The 15,823-nt window shown below is 50.4% G+C and overlaps 1 protein-coding gene across 1 annotated transcript in view; it reads left to right on the forward strand.

Moving 5' to 3' along the window:
- The first annotated feature begins 812 nt into the window (after nucleotides 1-812).
- NRP2 (neuropilin 2) overlaps nucleotides 813-15,823 on the forward strand; it is an 89,547-nt gene continuing 74,536 nt past the window's right edge. Inside the window, 2 exon segments of the mRNA XM_009088330.4 lie at nucleotides 813-1,034; nucleotides 12,871-13,048. Of these exon segments, the coding sequence (XP_009086578.2) occupies nucleotides 962-1,034; nucleotides 12,871-13,048 (251 nt within the window). The 5' untranslated portion in view covers nucleotides 813-961.

Genomic DNA, 15,823 nt, shown 5'->3' on the forward strand with positions numbered 1-15,823 from the left:
AGGAGCACTGCTAGGATGACTTTGTGAACGCTGCTCTCGGTTTGTGTTTTTAAAGAGCATATCGGAGAAAACGGGTTTGGCGCGTGGAAGTCAACGGCGGCGCAGTCCCGGAGGCGGCTTGCATTTGTCCTTTGTAGCACCCTTTGCACCGCACCGTGGGTGCCAGGAGCGAGGCAGCGTGTGCTTCCCGCTGCCGCTCTCCGCTCTCGCAGGCGGCTCTGGTCGAGGCTCGGCGCTTCTGGGTCTCGGCCGGCAGCGGCGGAAGCCCACGAGCAGGGACAATCCTTGTCCTGATGCTCCCCCATCCGACAATTTCTGGGTGTCTCCCTTCGCACAGCCGACTCTTTTGCCGTTAGTGCCATCGGGTTTGGCTCCTGCCCGCGCTGCGGAGCCGTCAGCGCCCGGGCGGGGGCCGGCCGGCACCCGCGGCACGGCAGCGCGGCTGGGACTCGCCCGGCTCCGCGGGGCCGCTCCGCGCCCCGCGCCGCCCCGGCCCCCGCGCTGCGGGGCGGCCGCGCTGCCCACGGGCGGGGCGGGGCGCGGGGGGCGGCGCGGTGCGCGGGGCGGTGCGCGGGCGGGCGGGGGGGTGCGGGGGGCGGCGCCGGCGCTCGGCGCTGACAGCCACATGCCGCCCTGCCTGAAAAGGCTGCGAGGCGCCGGCGGGGAGGGAGAGGAGGCGCAGACGGCGCCCCAGCCCGCACCACCGCCGCCGCGCCCCGGGGGATGCCGAGGCGCCGGCCCCGCGGGTCGCCCTAGGGGAGAGGCGCTCCGCCGGCACCGCCCGCCCCGCAGCCCCGGTGCGGGGAACGCCGCTGCCCCTCGCTGAGCCCCGCCGGAGCTGGTCGCGAGTGGGGCGCCCACACGGGGCGCGGCGCGCCCGGGGTTGGGAGGCGAAACCCGGCCCGCAGCCTCGGGTCTTGCGTTGTGGGTTTCTGGGTTTTTTTATAATTTGTTCCGGAGGATGGATACGTTTCTTCTCGCCTGGGGATTTCTAGGGCTGTGCTTGCCCGGTTCTGGAGGCACAGCGGAGACAGGTAAGGCGCCCTCAGGAATGGGGGATGTCCCCGTCCGCCCAACTTTCGGGTTCTCGGGCGCGGTCCCGGTCGTCTCACGCATATATGCTTTGCGTGGGAATAAATTTAGGGAATGCATGAGCGATCGGCCGCGCCACGCAGCTTTCGCAGCACGGGTTTTGGAGGGGCTCATGCCTGTGGCGGGGCGGAGATGGCGCACCCCCGGCAAGGAGCGCAGCGCTTGCAGCCGCGCGACTCCCAACGCCCGGCGCGAAGAGGCGAGGGGATGGAGCCGCGCTGTAAAGTTGCGTGCTGGTTTTTTGGGGAGCTGCGGGGAAGGGAGGAGAAGTGGTAGGGACCAGCCACATGTCGAACACCCGCATCCGAATGTCCGCAGCCCCACGCCGGTTGCAGCCTCGGGAAACTTTAGGTGAGAAATTAAAATCGTCTGGCGGGAGCAGGCAGCCGGGGCCGTGCAGAGCTGGGAGCGGACGAAGCTTAGCGGCGGCATCCTCAGGAAAGGCTGCCCGCGGTACGTGCGGGACCTGTACGCACTTTGCAAACGTTGGGCTGTCCCGGGACAAGGCGGATTCGTGGCACGTATTGGGACTCAAGTGTGTTTTTCTGGTCCTCGCTGACAGGCTAGGCTGGGCTGTCAGGAGGTGCAGAGATGAAACCCGCCTTTGCGTTGCTACGGCATGAAGACAGGAGTGGGGCAGGCTGACGCTGGGCCCTATCCCCCCGGCCACTGGGTTTGAATCTCGCTAGTGGGGGCAACAGGGTCCCTATCTGGAAAGGTCTCTGGAGGAAAAGGATTTGCCGTCCGGTGCTCTCTCGGAGCTCCTTCTGTGCTCAGGAGCTGAGTGTCAGTACGGTAGTGCCAAGCCAGCAGCTGCTGAGCTGTGGGTTTGTCTTCCCGTTAGTCGGGGCCTCGGGACATGGCTCAGGGCCCTGAGCTGCGGTCTGACCCGAGCAGCGTTAGATGATGGCAGAGTGCATTCTGCCTTCTCCTGCCCCGGAGCTGTGTGGCCACGCAGCTTCCCCTTGAACAGGGGAAGTGAGAGAGTGTCTGACGCCTGAGAAAATCCCTCTCTTTTGCAGTGCGAAGCACAGACATTGCCGATAAACATTCAGCTGCCGCTTGGCATCACCTCCTTCCTTACGGTTATAAAGGAAAGAAAAAAAAATCCCATCTTTTGTTCAAGCAGGAAAGCGAATAGGCACTTGATGGGATGAAGAGAAAGGGCAGTGTCCTGGGAGGCCCTTGCTGAGTGCAACCGTCTATTCAGATGAACCCTGTTGCAGAAGCAGTGTCTGATCTCCTGGAGTAGGTTTTGTGCTCTGGCAGACCGGGCTGTAGCCTGAGGCTGGCCCCTGAGCGTGCACTGGCCAGTCTGGTTGTGATCCCGGTGGCCGCTGAGCCCGAGTGTGTGCCTGTGTCCATGTGTTCACCTCCTTCTATCCTGGAGTGAGTTCAGCATCAGGACTGTTAACTAGGAGGAGGTTTGAGCAATCCGTGTCTCTCAGGCCATTCAGGCGCTGTAAGCAGTGTTTATTTGAATGCGAGGTTTTCCCGGCTAAGCAGAGCATCACATGGTGTTGGAACCAGCGAGGAAGTTGTCTCTCTGTGGCCAACACCAGCGGTGGTTTGCCGAGATGATGATGTGTGGCTGCAAATCCGGTCAAATGACTTTATTGCCAGCACAGTGAGCAAAGGTACGGGGTAATGGGATGCAAACCTCGATCAGGCTACACTCAGCTTCAGTAAATTAGCCAGCCTAGTAAGGGAAACATGCCAGAGGTAGATGGATTTATGTTTCAGTCTGGTGTATCTGAAAGCCTTCCCCCATTATGGAAGTCCCTCTTTAGGTTCCCTAAGGGAGGTTAGTAGAGAGGGGAGACGTTTTTAATAGACAATAATATGATAATCCACACGGAAAAAAACCTCATGCAATATTTCTACAGTAAGAGATAAACAGTGCAGCTGCCAATTTGTATGTAGCCAAGCAAACCCTGAGATAACCATGGAGGAGAGTGGGTGGGAGACCCGTGAAGATAAATCTGAAGGTTGGGTGGCTGTGTGTTTTTCATTTTCCCGTAAAAAGCAATGAAGTAAGAAAGTAACAGATTTGAGTGACCCAAGTACTGAGCCGTTCAGATGATGTTTATGCAGCTCTGAGCAAAGCTCACTCTGAAGCCTTCCAAATAGTTTACTTAAAAGCTATTATTTTTAGTAGTGACTTAGGAGATGTAGCAAGGTGGGAAGTGGGACCAAAACAAAATGCTGCCAAATAAGCGCACGGCCACACATACAAACATGCACACACACACCCACACAAGCACTGAGTGTAGTGCCTTATGCCTGTGTGCTGTTAACTCAGCTCTTACTGGAAACAAAAGCTTTTTTAGACTAGGAATCAGATAGTTGTCGGAGCATCACTGAAAACCACTGATACAAGCTCGGTGGGGGGCTCTGACCCATGTTAGGATGCTGCATTTTGTTTTCCTAGATTTACTGCTACAGAAAATCATGGTGCATGATGTCTGGAGTGACAGGCATGCATATTGGGTCCCAGAAGGCTCTGTGGAGGTGCTTCCCATCTCCTTGCCTTGCTCCTCCTGCCCCCCCCCCCCCCATCCTCCTTCCCAGTATCTTCTCTGTGTTTGGTACCTTGTGTGTGGCTTTAGAAGGTTAAAAAGAGAAAGCTCCCCTCTTTGCTGGGCCGGAGAAGGCAGCACTTCCCGTCCCGGCAGGCGGGTGCGTTGGTTTCCTAGCAGAAACCTCCAGTGCTGCCAGGCACCAGGACATGGTGGCCTTGCACTGCAGATAGCTTGAGAAGAGAAGGCATCCTTCATGGGGTTTAGGAAGCTGTCAGGTTCAGATAAGGCTGGGATCCTATCCTGTGGGACCCCCAGTTGTATTAATAAGGAAAAATTAATTTTTAAGCACTGGGATTGCTGCCAAATTATATGACCTCTGACAGACCAGCTGTGCTAGGAAAATAAATTGTCTACATCTGAGACCCGTGATCCTATCTGAAATCAAAATAGAAAAAAGTTGTCATTTAGCCACGGTGGTGGGGGCAGATTGCAGCAACCTGAGAGCAAACTGGAAGCTGTTAAACTTGTTCTCCATTGTGTAGTGAAGTCACCACCACCGTGCCCCCATGGAGCCTTGGGAATACAGTTGTCTAATCCGGGAAGTGCGGAGAGCTGATGTGCCTGCACACACCCAAGCTGGGGCTGATGGTGTCAGCGCAGGGGTGGGGGCAGAAGTGGGGTGTGAACGTTTCCAGCTCCATCCTCACTCTGTAACAGCCCTTTGACACATTTCTAATTATAATACACACACACAGACAAAGAGGTAGCTGGGCTATTTTCGAAATCCCTGTCTACACCCTGGTGGAAACCGCAATACTAGCAACAACATAAATCAGGGCTGTTGCTAACAGTGTTGCACACGGCTTAGCGCTACAGTAGCATGGGTTTAATCACACTCAGAATCAAAGGGTCAGCCTGTTCCCTGCCTGAGCCAAAGCGCAATCTCAGAAGGCCGGATCCTGAGCCAGGCTTGATGCCTGTGCAGTGAAAAGACAAAAACTCAGACACGGAGGAGAGGTTTGTCAGCACGAGGTCAGCAGGCACCGGGCCAAACACTCGAAATCACAACTTGGATTGGTAACCCTTTCTATGTGCAAGCAGTGCCCATGAATCAGGGAGGACAGCTAGAGTAATGCTGGGAGGCTGGGGCTCCAGCTGCAGCCTTGGTGAGGTCTCCTCTTCCCAAGCAGTTTGGGAAAAGGGGTACAAGCAACAGGTTGACATGCAAAATAGCCTGAAGTGTTACTTGCAGGGGTGGATAGATGTAAGGACTTTCTGTCTGATTGTGTCTTCTCCTATCTTCATACTTAATGAGTCAAAGAAAATGGGCTCCAGAGATAAAGTACTGGGCTCCAGGTCTTTGAAACCTGCCCTCATTTCTCCCTGTGCATTTGAGACAAAGGCAAGGCATCTGCCCAGCTGTTCTGGTGGGTCACCCAGTTGCTGTGAAATGCTGTCTGTGTAGGGCTTGAATGCTTGCCCTTTTCTATGCCCCTTCTAGGAAGATGGTGAAGACAAAAGGATGCTCTCCTTTTATTCTGCTTACATTTTATTGAAAGGCTTCTTTGAACCCCCTTTTTTTAAAGGAATGCATGCAGAAAGAGGAAGGAGGAAAACCCCTTCTGCATGTAGACACATACACTTATAATCTCCCTGATCCCTCCTCTCTCTTCACAGGCACACAGATCTCTACCTTTCCTCTTACACACCAGCCTTGCTGCTGCCACACATGCACACTTCTGCATCCATCCCTTCTCTACACTGTCCCTCACAAACCCAGAGGCCCTTGACAACTTTTACCCTCATGCACACCCCAAGCTCACTGCAGCTTTCCTCCCTTTCTGTTTGACTGCTGAATATGTGCTCAGCAGGTAACAATGTGTTTAAGACACTCACCAGAATGTGCAATAACTTTGACAGCGTGCTCAAATCCAGCTGCTGCTGAGCCTCACCACCAGCACCAAAGGCTGAAGCTGCTACTGCTCAGCAGCGTGCATGGGGGGACCCATGGCAGGGCTCTCTGAGTGGCTCAGGAGGGGCTGCTTCCCTCCTCTCCCACCCGTGGGGCTCTTTGCAGCCAAGGCACTGCATTGTGCTCTGAGGCTCCAGCAGGGCCTCTGGGAGGGAGGGCCAAGCCAGGGGTGTTGTGAGATTGAGAGGCTCTGCCAGCTGCTATGGGAAAGAGCCAGGGGTAAACTGCCACGGCCTGATGGGGAAAAAAGGATTCAGTTTCAGAATGGATCCTGACAGATGAGTTCAAAAGGTGTGAGGAAGCTGGGAGGTTGTGGGGGAGATGAGAGATGAGATAAGCTTTTTTTTCTTGTTGGAATTTTTTTAATAATAATACTAATTAGTATTTCAGAGGCATTGAACACCTTTCATCAAGCCTGAAGCTCTTTAGAGAGGAATCCTAGGGGAATCTTTTTTCCATGTGTATAACTAGAAATGCCTCTTGTCTCCATGGCCCTTGAATGAATTTGTTATTGACAGCATTAATGGGGGTGGCTCAGCAAATTTTCACCATCATATTTTGTTGTCTTAGATATCTCGAGTTCTATCATCATCGTAGTACGAGGATTTCATATTATCTGAGCTTCATACCTTCTTGATGTTGCTCACAGGCAGCTCCTCTACACACTGACTTCTCCAGGTCCTCAGTAATCTGGCTCTCCTCATTCCTCTTTCCTTACTCTTATATAGCACCAGTTCTTATTGATTACAGGTGTGGCCTGTTAAGATCAGGCCCACCTCCAATCTTCAGCAACTGAAACAGCTGCAACTTATTGGGGGACAAGATCACCCTCTACAATATTTTTTCCTCATGTAGCCTATGGGTAGGGTGGCAGGCTGCCATGCAGGAAGGTTCATGCTTCTGTTTCCCTGCCTGCAGTACTGAGGAGTTTTACTCAGAAACTGCCTGACCTGCAGCTTGAGGGTCTCCTAAAGCTGCCACCTATTCCTGGGAGATGGCAGTGTGTTTCTATGAGATTTCAAGCCCCTGGGAGCCTAACAGAGAGGCAGGCATGATTTCTCCAAGTTCAAAATGCAGTTATCTGCCTCCCTTGCATGTGTACACACACACTGGCATGCTCCTGGGGATGAATTCTGGAGCAGCCAGGAGTTGTTGCTCCAGACCCACAGATTACATTCACAGGCAAGCTGGGAGAATTCTGTGTACACGTCTCTATAGAAAGACTATCACTGTTAAGCTGGTTACCCTGTTGGAATTGCATTTGCCTCTGATATAAGATGACAAATAATAAAGTTAGTGAAGGTGGATAAACAGGGTATAAAATCTCATTAAAGATATAAGAGAGGGGTTGGACAGGATGGACATTTAAAGGTCAAGGTTGTCACTGGCTCAAGCAGTACAGAGCGATGTCACCCCCTGGACTGCAGCTGTCCAGAACCCCAGGGGTAGAAATCAGCTGAACTCCAGTGATTTCAAAGCAAATTACCTGGATTTGCATGCAGGATTTGGCCCTCTCATTTTCCATGGTGAAGCTTGAGTGGGTCTCTATTTCAGGGTTTCTACTTAATTCTTTTGTGGATTAACATGGAGAAAAAAAATTTGATTATCAGAAGTCTCCAAATCTCTCTCTTCCTCCCTCCACCATTCCCTTCTTATTTAAAAATAATTTGAAATTATCTCTTTTTTTTGCAAAGGCTCAGAGCTAAAATCTTCCATTTGCTGAGCTTTCTGGTGTTCCCCTTTCACTGCTGTCCAGTGCTATAAACTGAATATATTGCATCCCTTCCCAGTTGCCTTAGGAAGCAGTCAAATGGCTGCATTCCTCAACTGATGGATTGGCCCGTTCCTTTCTTGCTTAAGCCCAGACAGTGTTTTATGAGCTTGTCTCATGACAGGCTTGAGACACTTTGAATTGAACACAATCCTAGTTCAAATCACAAAAGCAGTCTTTAAATTCTACTTCTCTGTGTCTCTACTTTTAAGTGAAATTTTGCTTAAACTGGTAAAATTCCTCAATTAAATGTTCTGGGGACTCTCCCTGATTGTGTGAAGTCTCAAGATGTGGATGTGGGTAGTGCTCTGGAATGAAATGTGCATGTAAGAACCTTGTGTTGTTTGGGTGTGTTTGTCCATTAATTTGTTCAGGAAGCCTTTGAAGCTTTATCTTGCAATCCAAAGCAAACACGCTTCTGCTAAAATGATCTATGCTACTGGGGATAAAACATCTAATCTTATTAGCTTCCTCTGCACTTTGTCTCTCTCCTTGGCCAATGGTTAAACTGTATGATTTAAGTCTGAGAGTTCATATTTTGTGTTCCTGCCTCCTGCAAAAGTTGTGCTCTGTGGTTTGGGGTGAGATCCCTTGCCACATTAGCTGTGCCCAGCCAGGGTCTGAGCTCGGGAAAGGAGGCAGGATGAGCAGTAATGGAAATGAGTCCTTGGCAGAAGAGACCTGTTTGTCTCCTCCATGCCAGGGTTTGGCAAAGTGCTTGGACACGCATGGACCTTGAAAAACTCTGAAGAGCTGTGTGATGAACAGAACTGAAACATGGGTTTCCTGCACAAGGGCTTGAGCCAAGTTCAGCAGCTCTGAGAGAAGTGGGTCATGTATGCCAGAACCTGTATTTTGCTGTGCTGTCAGAGGGTTGATAGGGCAAATCTCCTCTGACAGTGCTGAATCCTGGGACATGGAAATGTTCTGCAGTGGTTGAACGAGAGTGTGAAGTTGGGCTGGAGGGCCTCATGCCAGGAAGAGAAATGACAAGGCTAGGCAGTGCATCTGCCTGCTGTGGAACGCCCACGTCTCTCTCCCTTGTTCCTTTGCTGTCCTCAGAGGCTGCTCTTTTCAAGCAGCACAGTCAGTGATGCTGCTGCTGCTTGTAAGGCATCCAGAACACCCTAATTTTTGTTTGCAGCCCTGAAAGCTATCCCAAAAGTAAACTGACCTCAGCAGGTCAAAACACATGGTAGTTTTGTGCTGGACACTGCAAGCTCTGAGAGGCTGTAGTATGTATGTTTGTTGTGAAACGGGCCTCTCTGGTGATGATTATTTATCTTACAGGCAGAGTTGGCTTTAGTTTCTCTGTGGAAGGTCCAACAATAACAGTGAGTCCTGCTCTCCTGGGGTGAGGGAAATCCAGAGGGGTTTAATTGGCAGGAAATTCAAGTAGGAGAATGCCCTGCTCCCGGCCTGAGGTTTCAGCTTGTGCCTGATGAGCTGCAGAGCTGAAAAACCCCAAGTATAGGTGAAGGTTCTTGGGGCCTGGCTGTTATTTTTGGGTCCCCTGAGTGACGATTGCTTGTTGTGGCCTAGGGGAAGCAGAAGAAGACTTCATCAGGCTGGGTGTCTCCAGCAGGTCAGAGCACAGAAAGAGGAGCTCAGCTGCTGACACCCTTCTCCATGGGAAACTTTGGAGTTGCGCACTGTACAATGCAGCATTTGCAGAATTTTGCATCTCATGATCTTCTCCAGGTCTTCTTTTCCCATCCCTGCGGCTTGGTTGTCATCCTCTGGTGTAGTTCCCCTGTTGGGGTGGCCCTGCATGGAGGAGGTTGCAGGGATAATTTATGTTATGGTGAGCCTTATTGAAAAGAGGGGTCGGCAGATTTCCCAACCTGACCATAGTCTACTCCAACACTGCCAAGGAGTATTGACCTCTCTAACCTCCTCTGAGGAGCCCTACTGCTCTCCTGAGGCCTTGTTGTTGGCACAGCACTCCACTGGCCCCTATACTATGTGGACTGGCAGGGGCCCCAGCAGTTTGCTTTGAATGCCTGCATTTTGCTTACTGAGCAACGGGATGTCCCATGCACCTGGCAGGCTTGGCTTGTACTTCAGAATTTAATTTTAATTTTATTAAGTGAATTCAGAGCTGGCAAAAGCTGCTGAAGCCCATTAGCTATGGAACACGTCTTGCTTCCAATGCATACAGACTGAGCAGTAGCCATGCCACTAACCTTTTCTTTTTTTTTTTTTTTTTTTTTTATGGATGCAATGCATCAGTTTTTAGGAATTCATTTACATAGAAGTTTGAGCCTCTACTGTATACAAAGCAGGCCATATTTTATACAGAAGGACAGTGGTTGGCATGACTGCTGAGTCAAACCCTATGCCAGTCAGTGGGCATGGTGACAGATTTTTTTGTTCTCATTGCAGGTACCTGCTAGATACCTGTGAGTCAAAAGAGAAAAAGCCCAACAGAATAATTACATGGATATTTAAGTAATTTTGCCTCTTCAGATGACTCTTAAGAAGCCTTGAGTTCTTGGTATGCTATTGCCCACCATGTGGGCAAGGCAGTGCTCTACTGAAGTAGCCCCCTTCATTTCTGTGGACTTGGGTAGGAATAGGACAAAATATATTTCTCTGAGAGACATAGATATGCTTTTCCTGCAGGTGGGAGTGCTCGTGTTTCCTTGGGAGGTTCACCTGCTTGTCCTGTTTTGCTGGAGAGGTCTCAGCTGCAGGGAGCTGGGCTCCAGCCCCTCTCACTCAGGCTGCCCTCACTGGCACCAACAGTCTAATTTGAGCACCAAGCTGACCTGAAATTAGGATCAGGACTAGGATTTTCTTTATCTCAGTCCCACTGAACTGTGATGGCCTCGCAGGGCAAAGGAGAAGTTTCAAGGTCAGAGGGGAACTGTGTTTCTGCTCCTGAGTTAATTTGTTGGGGAAGAACTGACATCTCTGTTCACATGACAGTTCCCCTCCAACTGGTTGAGTTGCAAGGGCTCACAGGGTGTTCACGGTATCTGGCACGAGTAAGGGGCTAGCAGCTTCTGAGTGGTGGGTGATGTTGGTGGTATCAGCCTAGCGGGTAGCATGTGTGTGAAAGCTGGAGAGACGGGCAGGGAATCGCGAGGTGTGGAAGGATTGACTGTATTTTCATTGTTTGGAGACTTTGCCCTTTCCAAGAAAAATAATCTGCAGCTTGAATATTTTTCTTTGCTGGAGGGGGTGGACATGTGTGCAAACGAGGTGTGAATTTTTATGAGAAGGTGTGAAAGTGCGTACATGAGTGAAGTGTGAATTACACGTCTATTTGTACATTGATGTCAACAAGTCCGTGAATTTCTTCTTTCCACGTGAATGTCTCTTTCTCTCCCTCCCTCCAAACTCACATAAACACATGTGTGGGCAAATATGCCTTCCTGAGAGAAGATATTTGTGCAAGAATGTAGGTTTGTAAATGTTTGTGTGTTGAGCAATCTCTCCTGTGGAACAAAACCAGATGTTTTTTGGTATTCTCAGCTCTTCATGGCAGTGCTGCATTTTTTCCCCTCGTATTTTTCAGGATACTTACAGGATTATTTTAAGAAAAAGGGAAGGCTGCAGATCTGCCTTTGGGTGTGTGCGAAGAAAGTTATTTTGAAGAATGAATGTGTTAGAGGGCATGAAAAACATGGGGGAAACGGAATGTTTTTTCACAGCAAAGGAAGCCTTGCCGGCCCATGAAGGGCCCTCCTGTTGCCCTTGTTTTTGCACAGGACACGTGCATTTTCTGCAGGCAGCGTGCAGGCAGCAGGTTGTTTATTCAAAGTGCTTTTTTTCCAGGAAGCGTTTCTGCTGAGGGTCTTGCCTGACTCCTGCTGCTTGCCTTGGCTTTGGCAAGAGGGCAGTTTGAATGCAGGCTGGGATGTCCCTACCGAGAGCTGGTAGACTTGTGACAGCCTGGCAGGGGACACCCCTGGGACCCGGCAAACCCTATGGCACAGGAACAGAGCCAGACCCACAGCAAGGGGCTGAGGCCACACAATCTGCACTGCTTTGCTTCTCCTGGGTGGTCCTGGGGCTTTGCAGTGAGTGCTGCTGTGGAAGGAGAGGAACATCCCTCAGGACCAAGGCAGTGAGGAACACCATGGAACACACCCTTTGTTCATGGAGCTGCTGGGATGTGTGGTTACCCTCCTACATCAAGGGTGATGCCTCTCTGTGCCTTGGCTCCCTTGGGGGTGTGGGTTGTGCTGCAGCCTGCATCCCAGGGCATGCAAACGTGGGTCTTGGGAAAACCCAGTTGCACCCTCCTGCATGTCCAGGGTCCTCTGGGGCTGTGGGGCTAACCTGACAGTGGGAACATCCCATGAGGGTTTGTATCCCACATTGTACCCCACTGCTTATTGTCAGGGAGGAGAACTTTCCACTATGTGGGACCCCATATCCATAGGCCAGCCTGCTCTATGGAGGGACTTAGGGTTTTGTTGGGTTTTGCCCATTTTGGTGGGTTTTATGTGTTTTGCTGGGTATGAAGAGGCAATACTGTCTTCTGGGGGCAGCTGTTGCAGCTTGTGGGCCTGGGTGCTGATATAAGGGGGTGGCAGGGGAGTAGGGAAAGCAGGACACACAATGGGGGCCCATGGAGAAAGGGACTTTGGGATTTGTAGTGCATTATCAAGTGACCCCATGATGCAGATTTTCCTCCCAGCAAGTAATGCAATAATAAATTTGATTTGCAGCATTCATGAGATTAAATGTTTTTTTGATTACAAAATCACCCTCTGGGGCCTGTTCTAGCCCAAAGCTGAGAGAGCTTCCTCTGCTTACCACGCAGCCATTGCCAGCCATTTGTGGGCTAGTCCCACAAAACCACCACTGCTGATTGTCTGTGTCTGCAGCTCCAGTGGATGGGTTGGCTTGCAAGTCTGCTGAGATGTGTTTGCTGGGGCAGGCGGGTTGGGGAGGGAGAGCACAGCAAATGGAGAGGGGCTTTCATGGGCTTACAGGCTGGGGCCAGGAAGGATGGGTACTGTCCTTAGCTCTGCCACACAGTGTGGGTGAGTCTGGGCTCACCAGCATCCCTGACATGCCTCAGTTTCCTTCCCTGGACACAGCACAGCTTTCTGCCCTCCTGCAGCTGGATTGAATTTTATAGTGTCTAAATTCTGGTGTCTCCTGAGGCAGCTGTGGGAGACTGACACAGAACAGCTTGCAAAGGAGGCAAAAGAAGGGATAAAATGAGGCAGCTACAGATGATCTGATATCAATCTGTCTCTTACTTTATGGCTCTGTAATTGCCTTGGCAAGAGCATTCATTTCTCTTTTCTGGTCTGTGTGAAATGTGGTATGTAAGTGTGGCAGGAGGTGGAGGGGAAAGGAGTATGTTTGTTCTGCAGAATAATTCTCCTTGCCCAGAGATTAATATCAATATTAGAGTACCAAAGGGATGTCAATGGCCTGCAGAATGGTCTTTATCAGACCACTCCAATCAGTGGCCCAGGGAGACCTGCTGTGCACACCTGATGCCCAGAACATCTTTCAATGCTTTGTTCCCTTCCCTGTCTCTGCAGCTCAGCCATGCGGGGGCCGCCTGAACTCCAAGGATGCTGGGTACATCACCTCACCAGGGTACCCCAATGACTACCCCTCCCACCAGAACTGTGAATGGGTCATCTACACCCCTGAATCCAACCAGAAGATTATCCTCAACTTCAACCCTCACTTCGAAATCGAAAAACATGACTGCAAGTAAGAGCCTTTCTCTCTCTCTCTAGTACATTATTACCTCCTCTTCCTGCTTTTGCCTAGAGGTATGGGTCTTGTACTTCCACCTGCAATCAAGCATCACTCTGAGCTTTCACAGTGCTGCATCTCTTTGCCTTTCCAGAGCAAGCGTGGCCTGTGAGGTTATAAGATGCTACTTTGGACACATAGGATGAGCCTACTCTGCAACAAACCTGTAGTTCTTAACTTGGCCTGATACCACCTGAAAGCAAGATCCAACTGGTTAAAAGGTTAAAAGGCCACTGGTTTTTCTATGTTGAAGTAGCCTCACTCTTCTTATAAACCATGCTGGGAGAGCAGAGCAATTTCCTGCCGTGTAACTAGGCAGAGGTATGGCAGAGTGCCCTGTGGCTGGAGACACAGAATCAGGCCATGTGAGGCTGGAGGCGTGGTGGTCTGAGCTGTTTGGCCTGGATCTGACTTCCCATAGTGCTTTTTCTGCTATGTTTGGTAAACTGGGGAGATGGAGTTTTTTGCCTTTTGTTCTCTTTTTCTTCTAAGAAAGGACCCAGAAACTAGATGTCTAGGAAAAACAATTAACAACTAGTAAAGAATAATTAAAGGCATCAAAGGGCGCCATAAAAGGCTGAGTTAATAACATGGTCTCAGCAGACACAGAAACCTGTGGGGTTCATCTGGAATCCACAGCTGGCTACAGGGAGGATGCCTGAGTGTGAAGGAGCTTGGGGTCTCCTAAAACAGGCCTGACATAGCAGTCCTGCTCAATACACTGGTCCTGTTGATTAAAAGGGGGTTGCATATGGAGAGGGAAATTCTGTTTGTAAAAAAGGACAAAGGAACAGGGGAAGCATTTATGGGGCTGCAGAATCAGTCCTGCAGAGAACAAAGAATTCAGCATGGGTTTGATGATGTACTGAAGGTTATGAAGTGCAGAGCTGGATCCTCAGCTATCATAAATCAGCATAGCTCCTCTAACTCTAATGAAGGTGTGCTGATTGATGTCATTGGGGATCTTGTCACCCCCTACAGATAAAGTCTGAGCTAATAAGGCTTTGAACACCATGAACTCTCCCTGAAGTCACTGTGTGTGCAAGGTGTTTAGTGCTTTGCAGGATCAGGCCTGTGTATAAAGAAGGGAGAAGGCACAGAAAGGCTTAAAGTGGGCATAGATGAACACAACAAGGCCTGCAGTGGAGATGAGAATGATAGTTGCTATCAGATTTAATTGCTGCTTGCATAGGCTGAACTGCACAGCCTCCTCATAGCTAATGCAGTTGTCCCAAATTCACAGTAGTAAAAGCTGCATAGGCCCATATTTGCAGTGTGAAGAGTGTGCCATATGTCCTACCAGGAAAGTGTTGTGTGAAGGGCAGGGATCAAACTGGGCCAGGGGGACTCCAGCTTCTGCCTCTTCAAGGTCTCAGGCAAGCAAAAACAGGTTGGTCAGAGAGCTGGAAATCCCCATGGGAACCAGGCTTTTCCTCCACCTATAGGAAGGTGCCAGTTTTAGCTCTGAGCATCTTGTGCAACTTTTGCCAGGCTTTGCAGCCTGTTATCCCTTTGCTGCTTTTTGCTTTACTGTGGCCATCTTCTGAGTGGCTGCTGTGTGTTCTCACGATTTCCCTTTTTGCGTGTAGGTGCACAAGGGAGCTTTTCTTAAAGAGAAATACCATTTATCCACTTGCACTTCTGCTGGCCACAGCTGTGAGCTGAGAGCCAAGCTGACTTAGGGTGCCTGCTCTCTCAAGCCAGCAGGCACCCTAAGTCAGCTTGGCTGACTTAGGGTGGGTTTGAAAGAGCTTCATGGACAGTGCTTGTTAGGAAGCAGAACAGAACAATGAAAACAGTGCATGATAAACATGGCCTGAAAGAAATGGATAGGAGTGAGATTATTTTAAGTGACCAACCGGGAGGAGGTAAATATGGGCACTGTGTAAAGCTTGGCCATTAATACATTACATTACAATCCATTAATAATAGGTCACCATTTAGTGATAAATCTCATCTGAGTGTCAGAGGGGTTTTTATGAAGAAGCAAAGACCTCATTGCAGCTGCAGGTGTGAACCTTAACAGGAACAGGAGATCAGCATCAAAGACACAGTCTCAGGGCAGAGCCCTCCTTTTGACATCTCATCATTAATATAGAGCACATTCACATCAAGGTGACAGGCAGATGGACTCCATGGAGGCACTCACCCTCTGGGCAGACCAGGTCCCCTGCTCTGGTGTTGCTACCTGGCAGCTATTGGAGCAACAATGGGGCTAGTCTGTGCTTCCAGCTGCCAGAGGTAAACACCATAGCCCCTTCCTCTCTTGCGTCTTCTTTCAACATTTCATTTTACCTTATTAGGCTAAAGTTTCTCCCTCATAAAGCATAACATTTACATTCCTAAAACCCATTTGAAAGCCTACAAAAATGTCTCCAAAAGTCTTTTTAGTTTTGCTGTGTCCCTTCTGGCCTTCCTTGTATCTGCTTTGGATTTCCCTTTGGGACAGGAGTCATTGCCTCCCATGTTTTGTGCTGTGTCTGGCACCCTGGGGACCTCTGGGGAAAGTTCAGTGATTTCCCCTCGGCCAGCAGCTGGCTGGAAGGGGGCTATGAAGGTGGTGCTGCCTAGATGCCAGGGCAAGAGCTGCCTGCAGAGAACAGCTTTGGCAGCCTGGAGGGTGGAAGCATCAGCCAGGGACGGATGCCCAAGGTGGCAGACAGAGGTGGCTGCTCAGTGCTGCTTGTTGCTATTGTTTTCTGGAGGCACATCTGGGCTTTTATTTTTCAG

This window comes from Serinus canaria, chromosome 7 (genome assembly GCF_022539315.1).
Source record: "Serinus canaria isolate serCan28SL12 chromosome 7, serCan2020, whole genome shotgun sequence".
In the NCBI taxonomy this organism is placed as follows: domain Eukaryota; kingdom Metazoa; phylum Chordata; class Aves; order Passeriformes; family Fringillidae; genus Serinus; species Serinus canaria.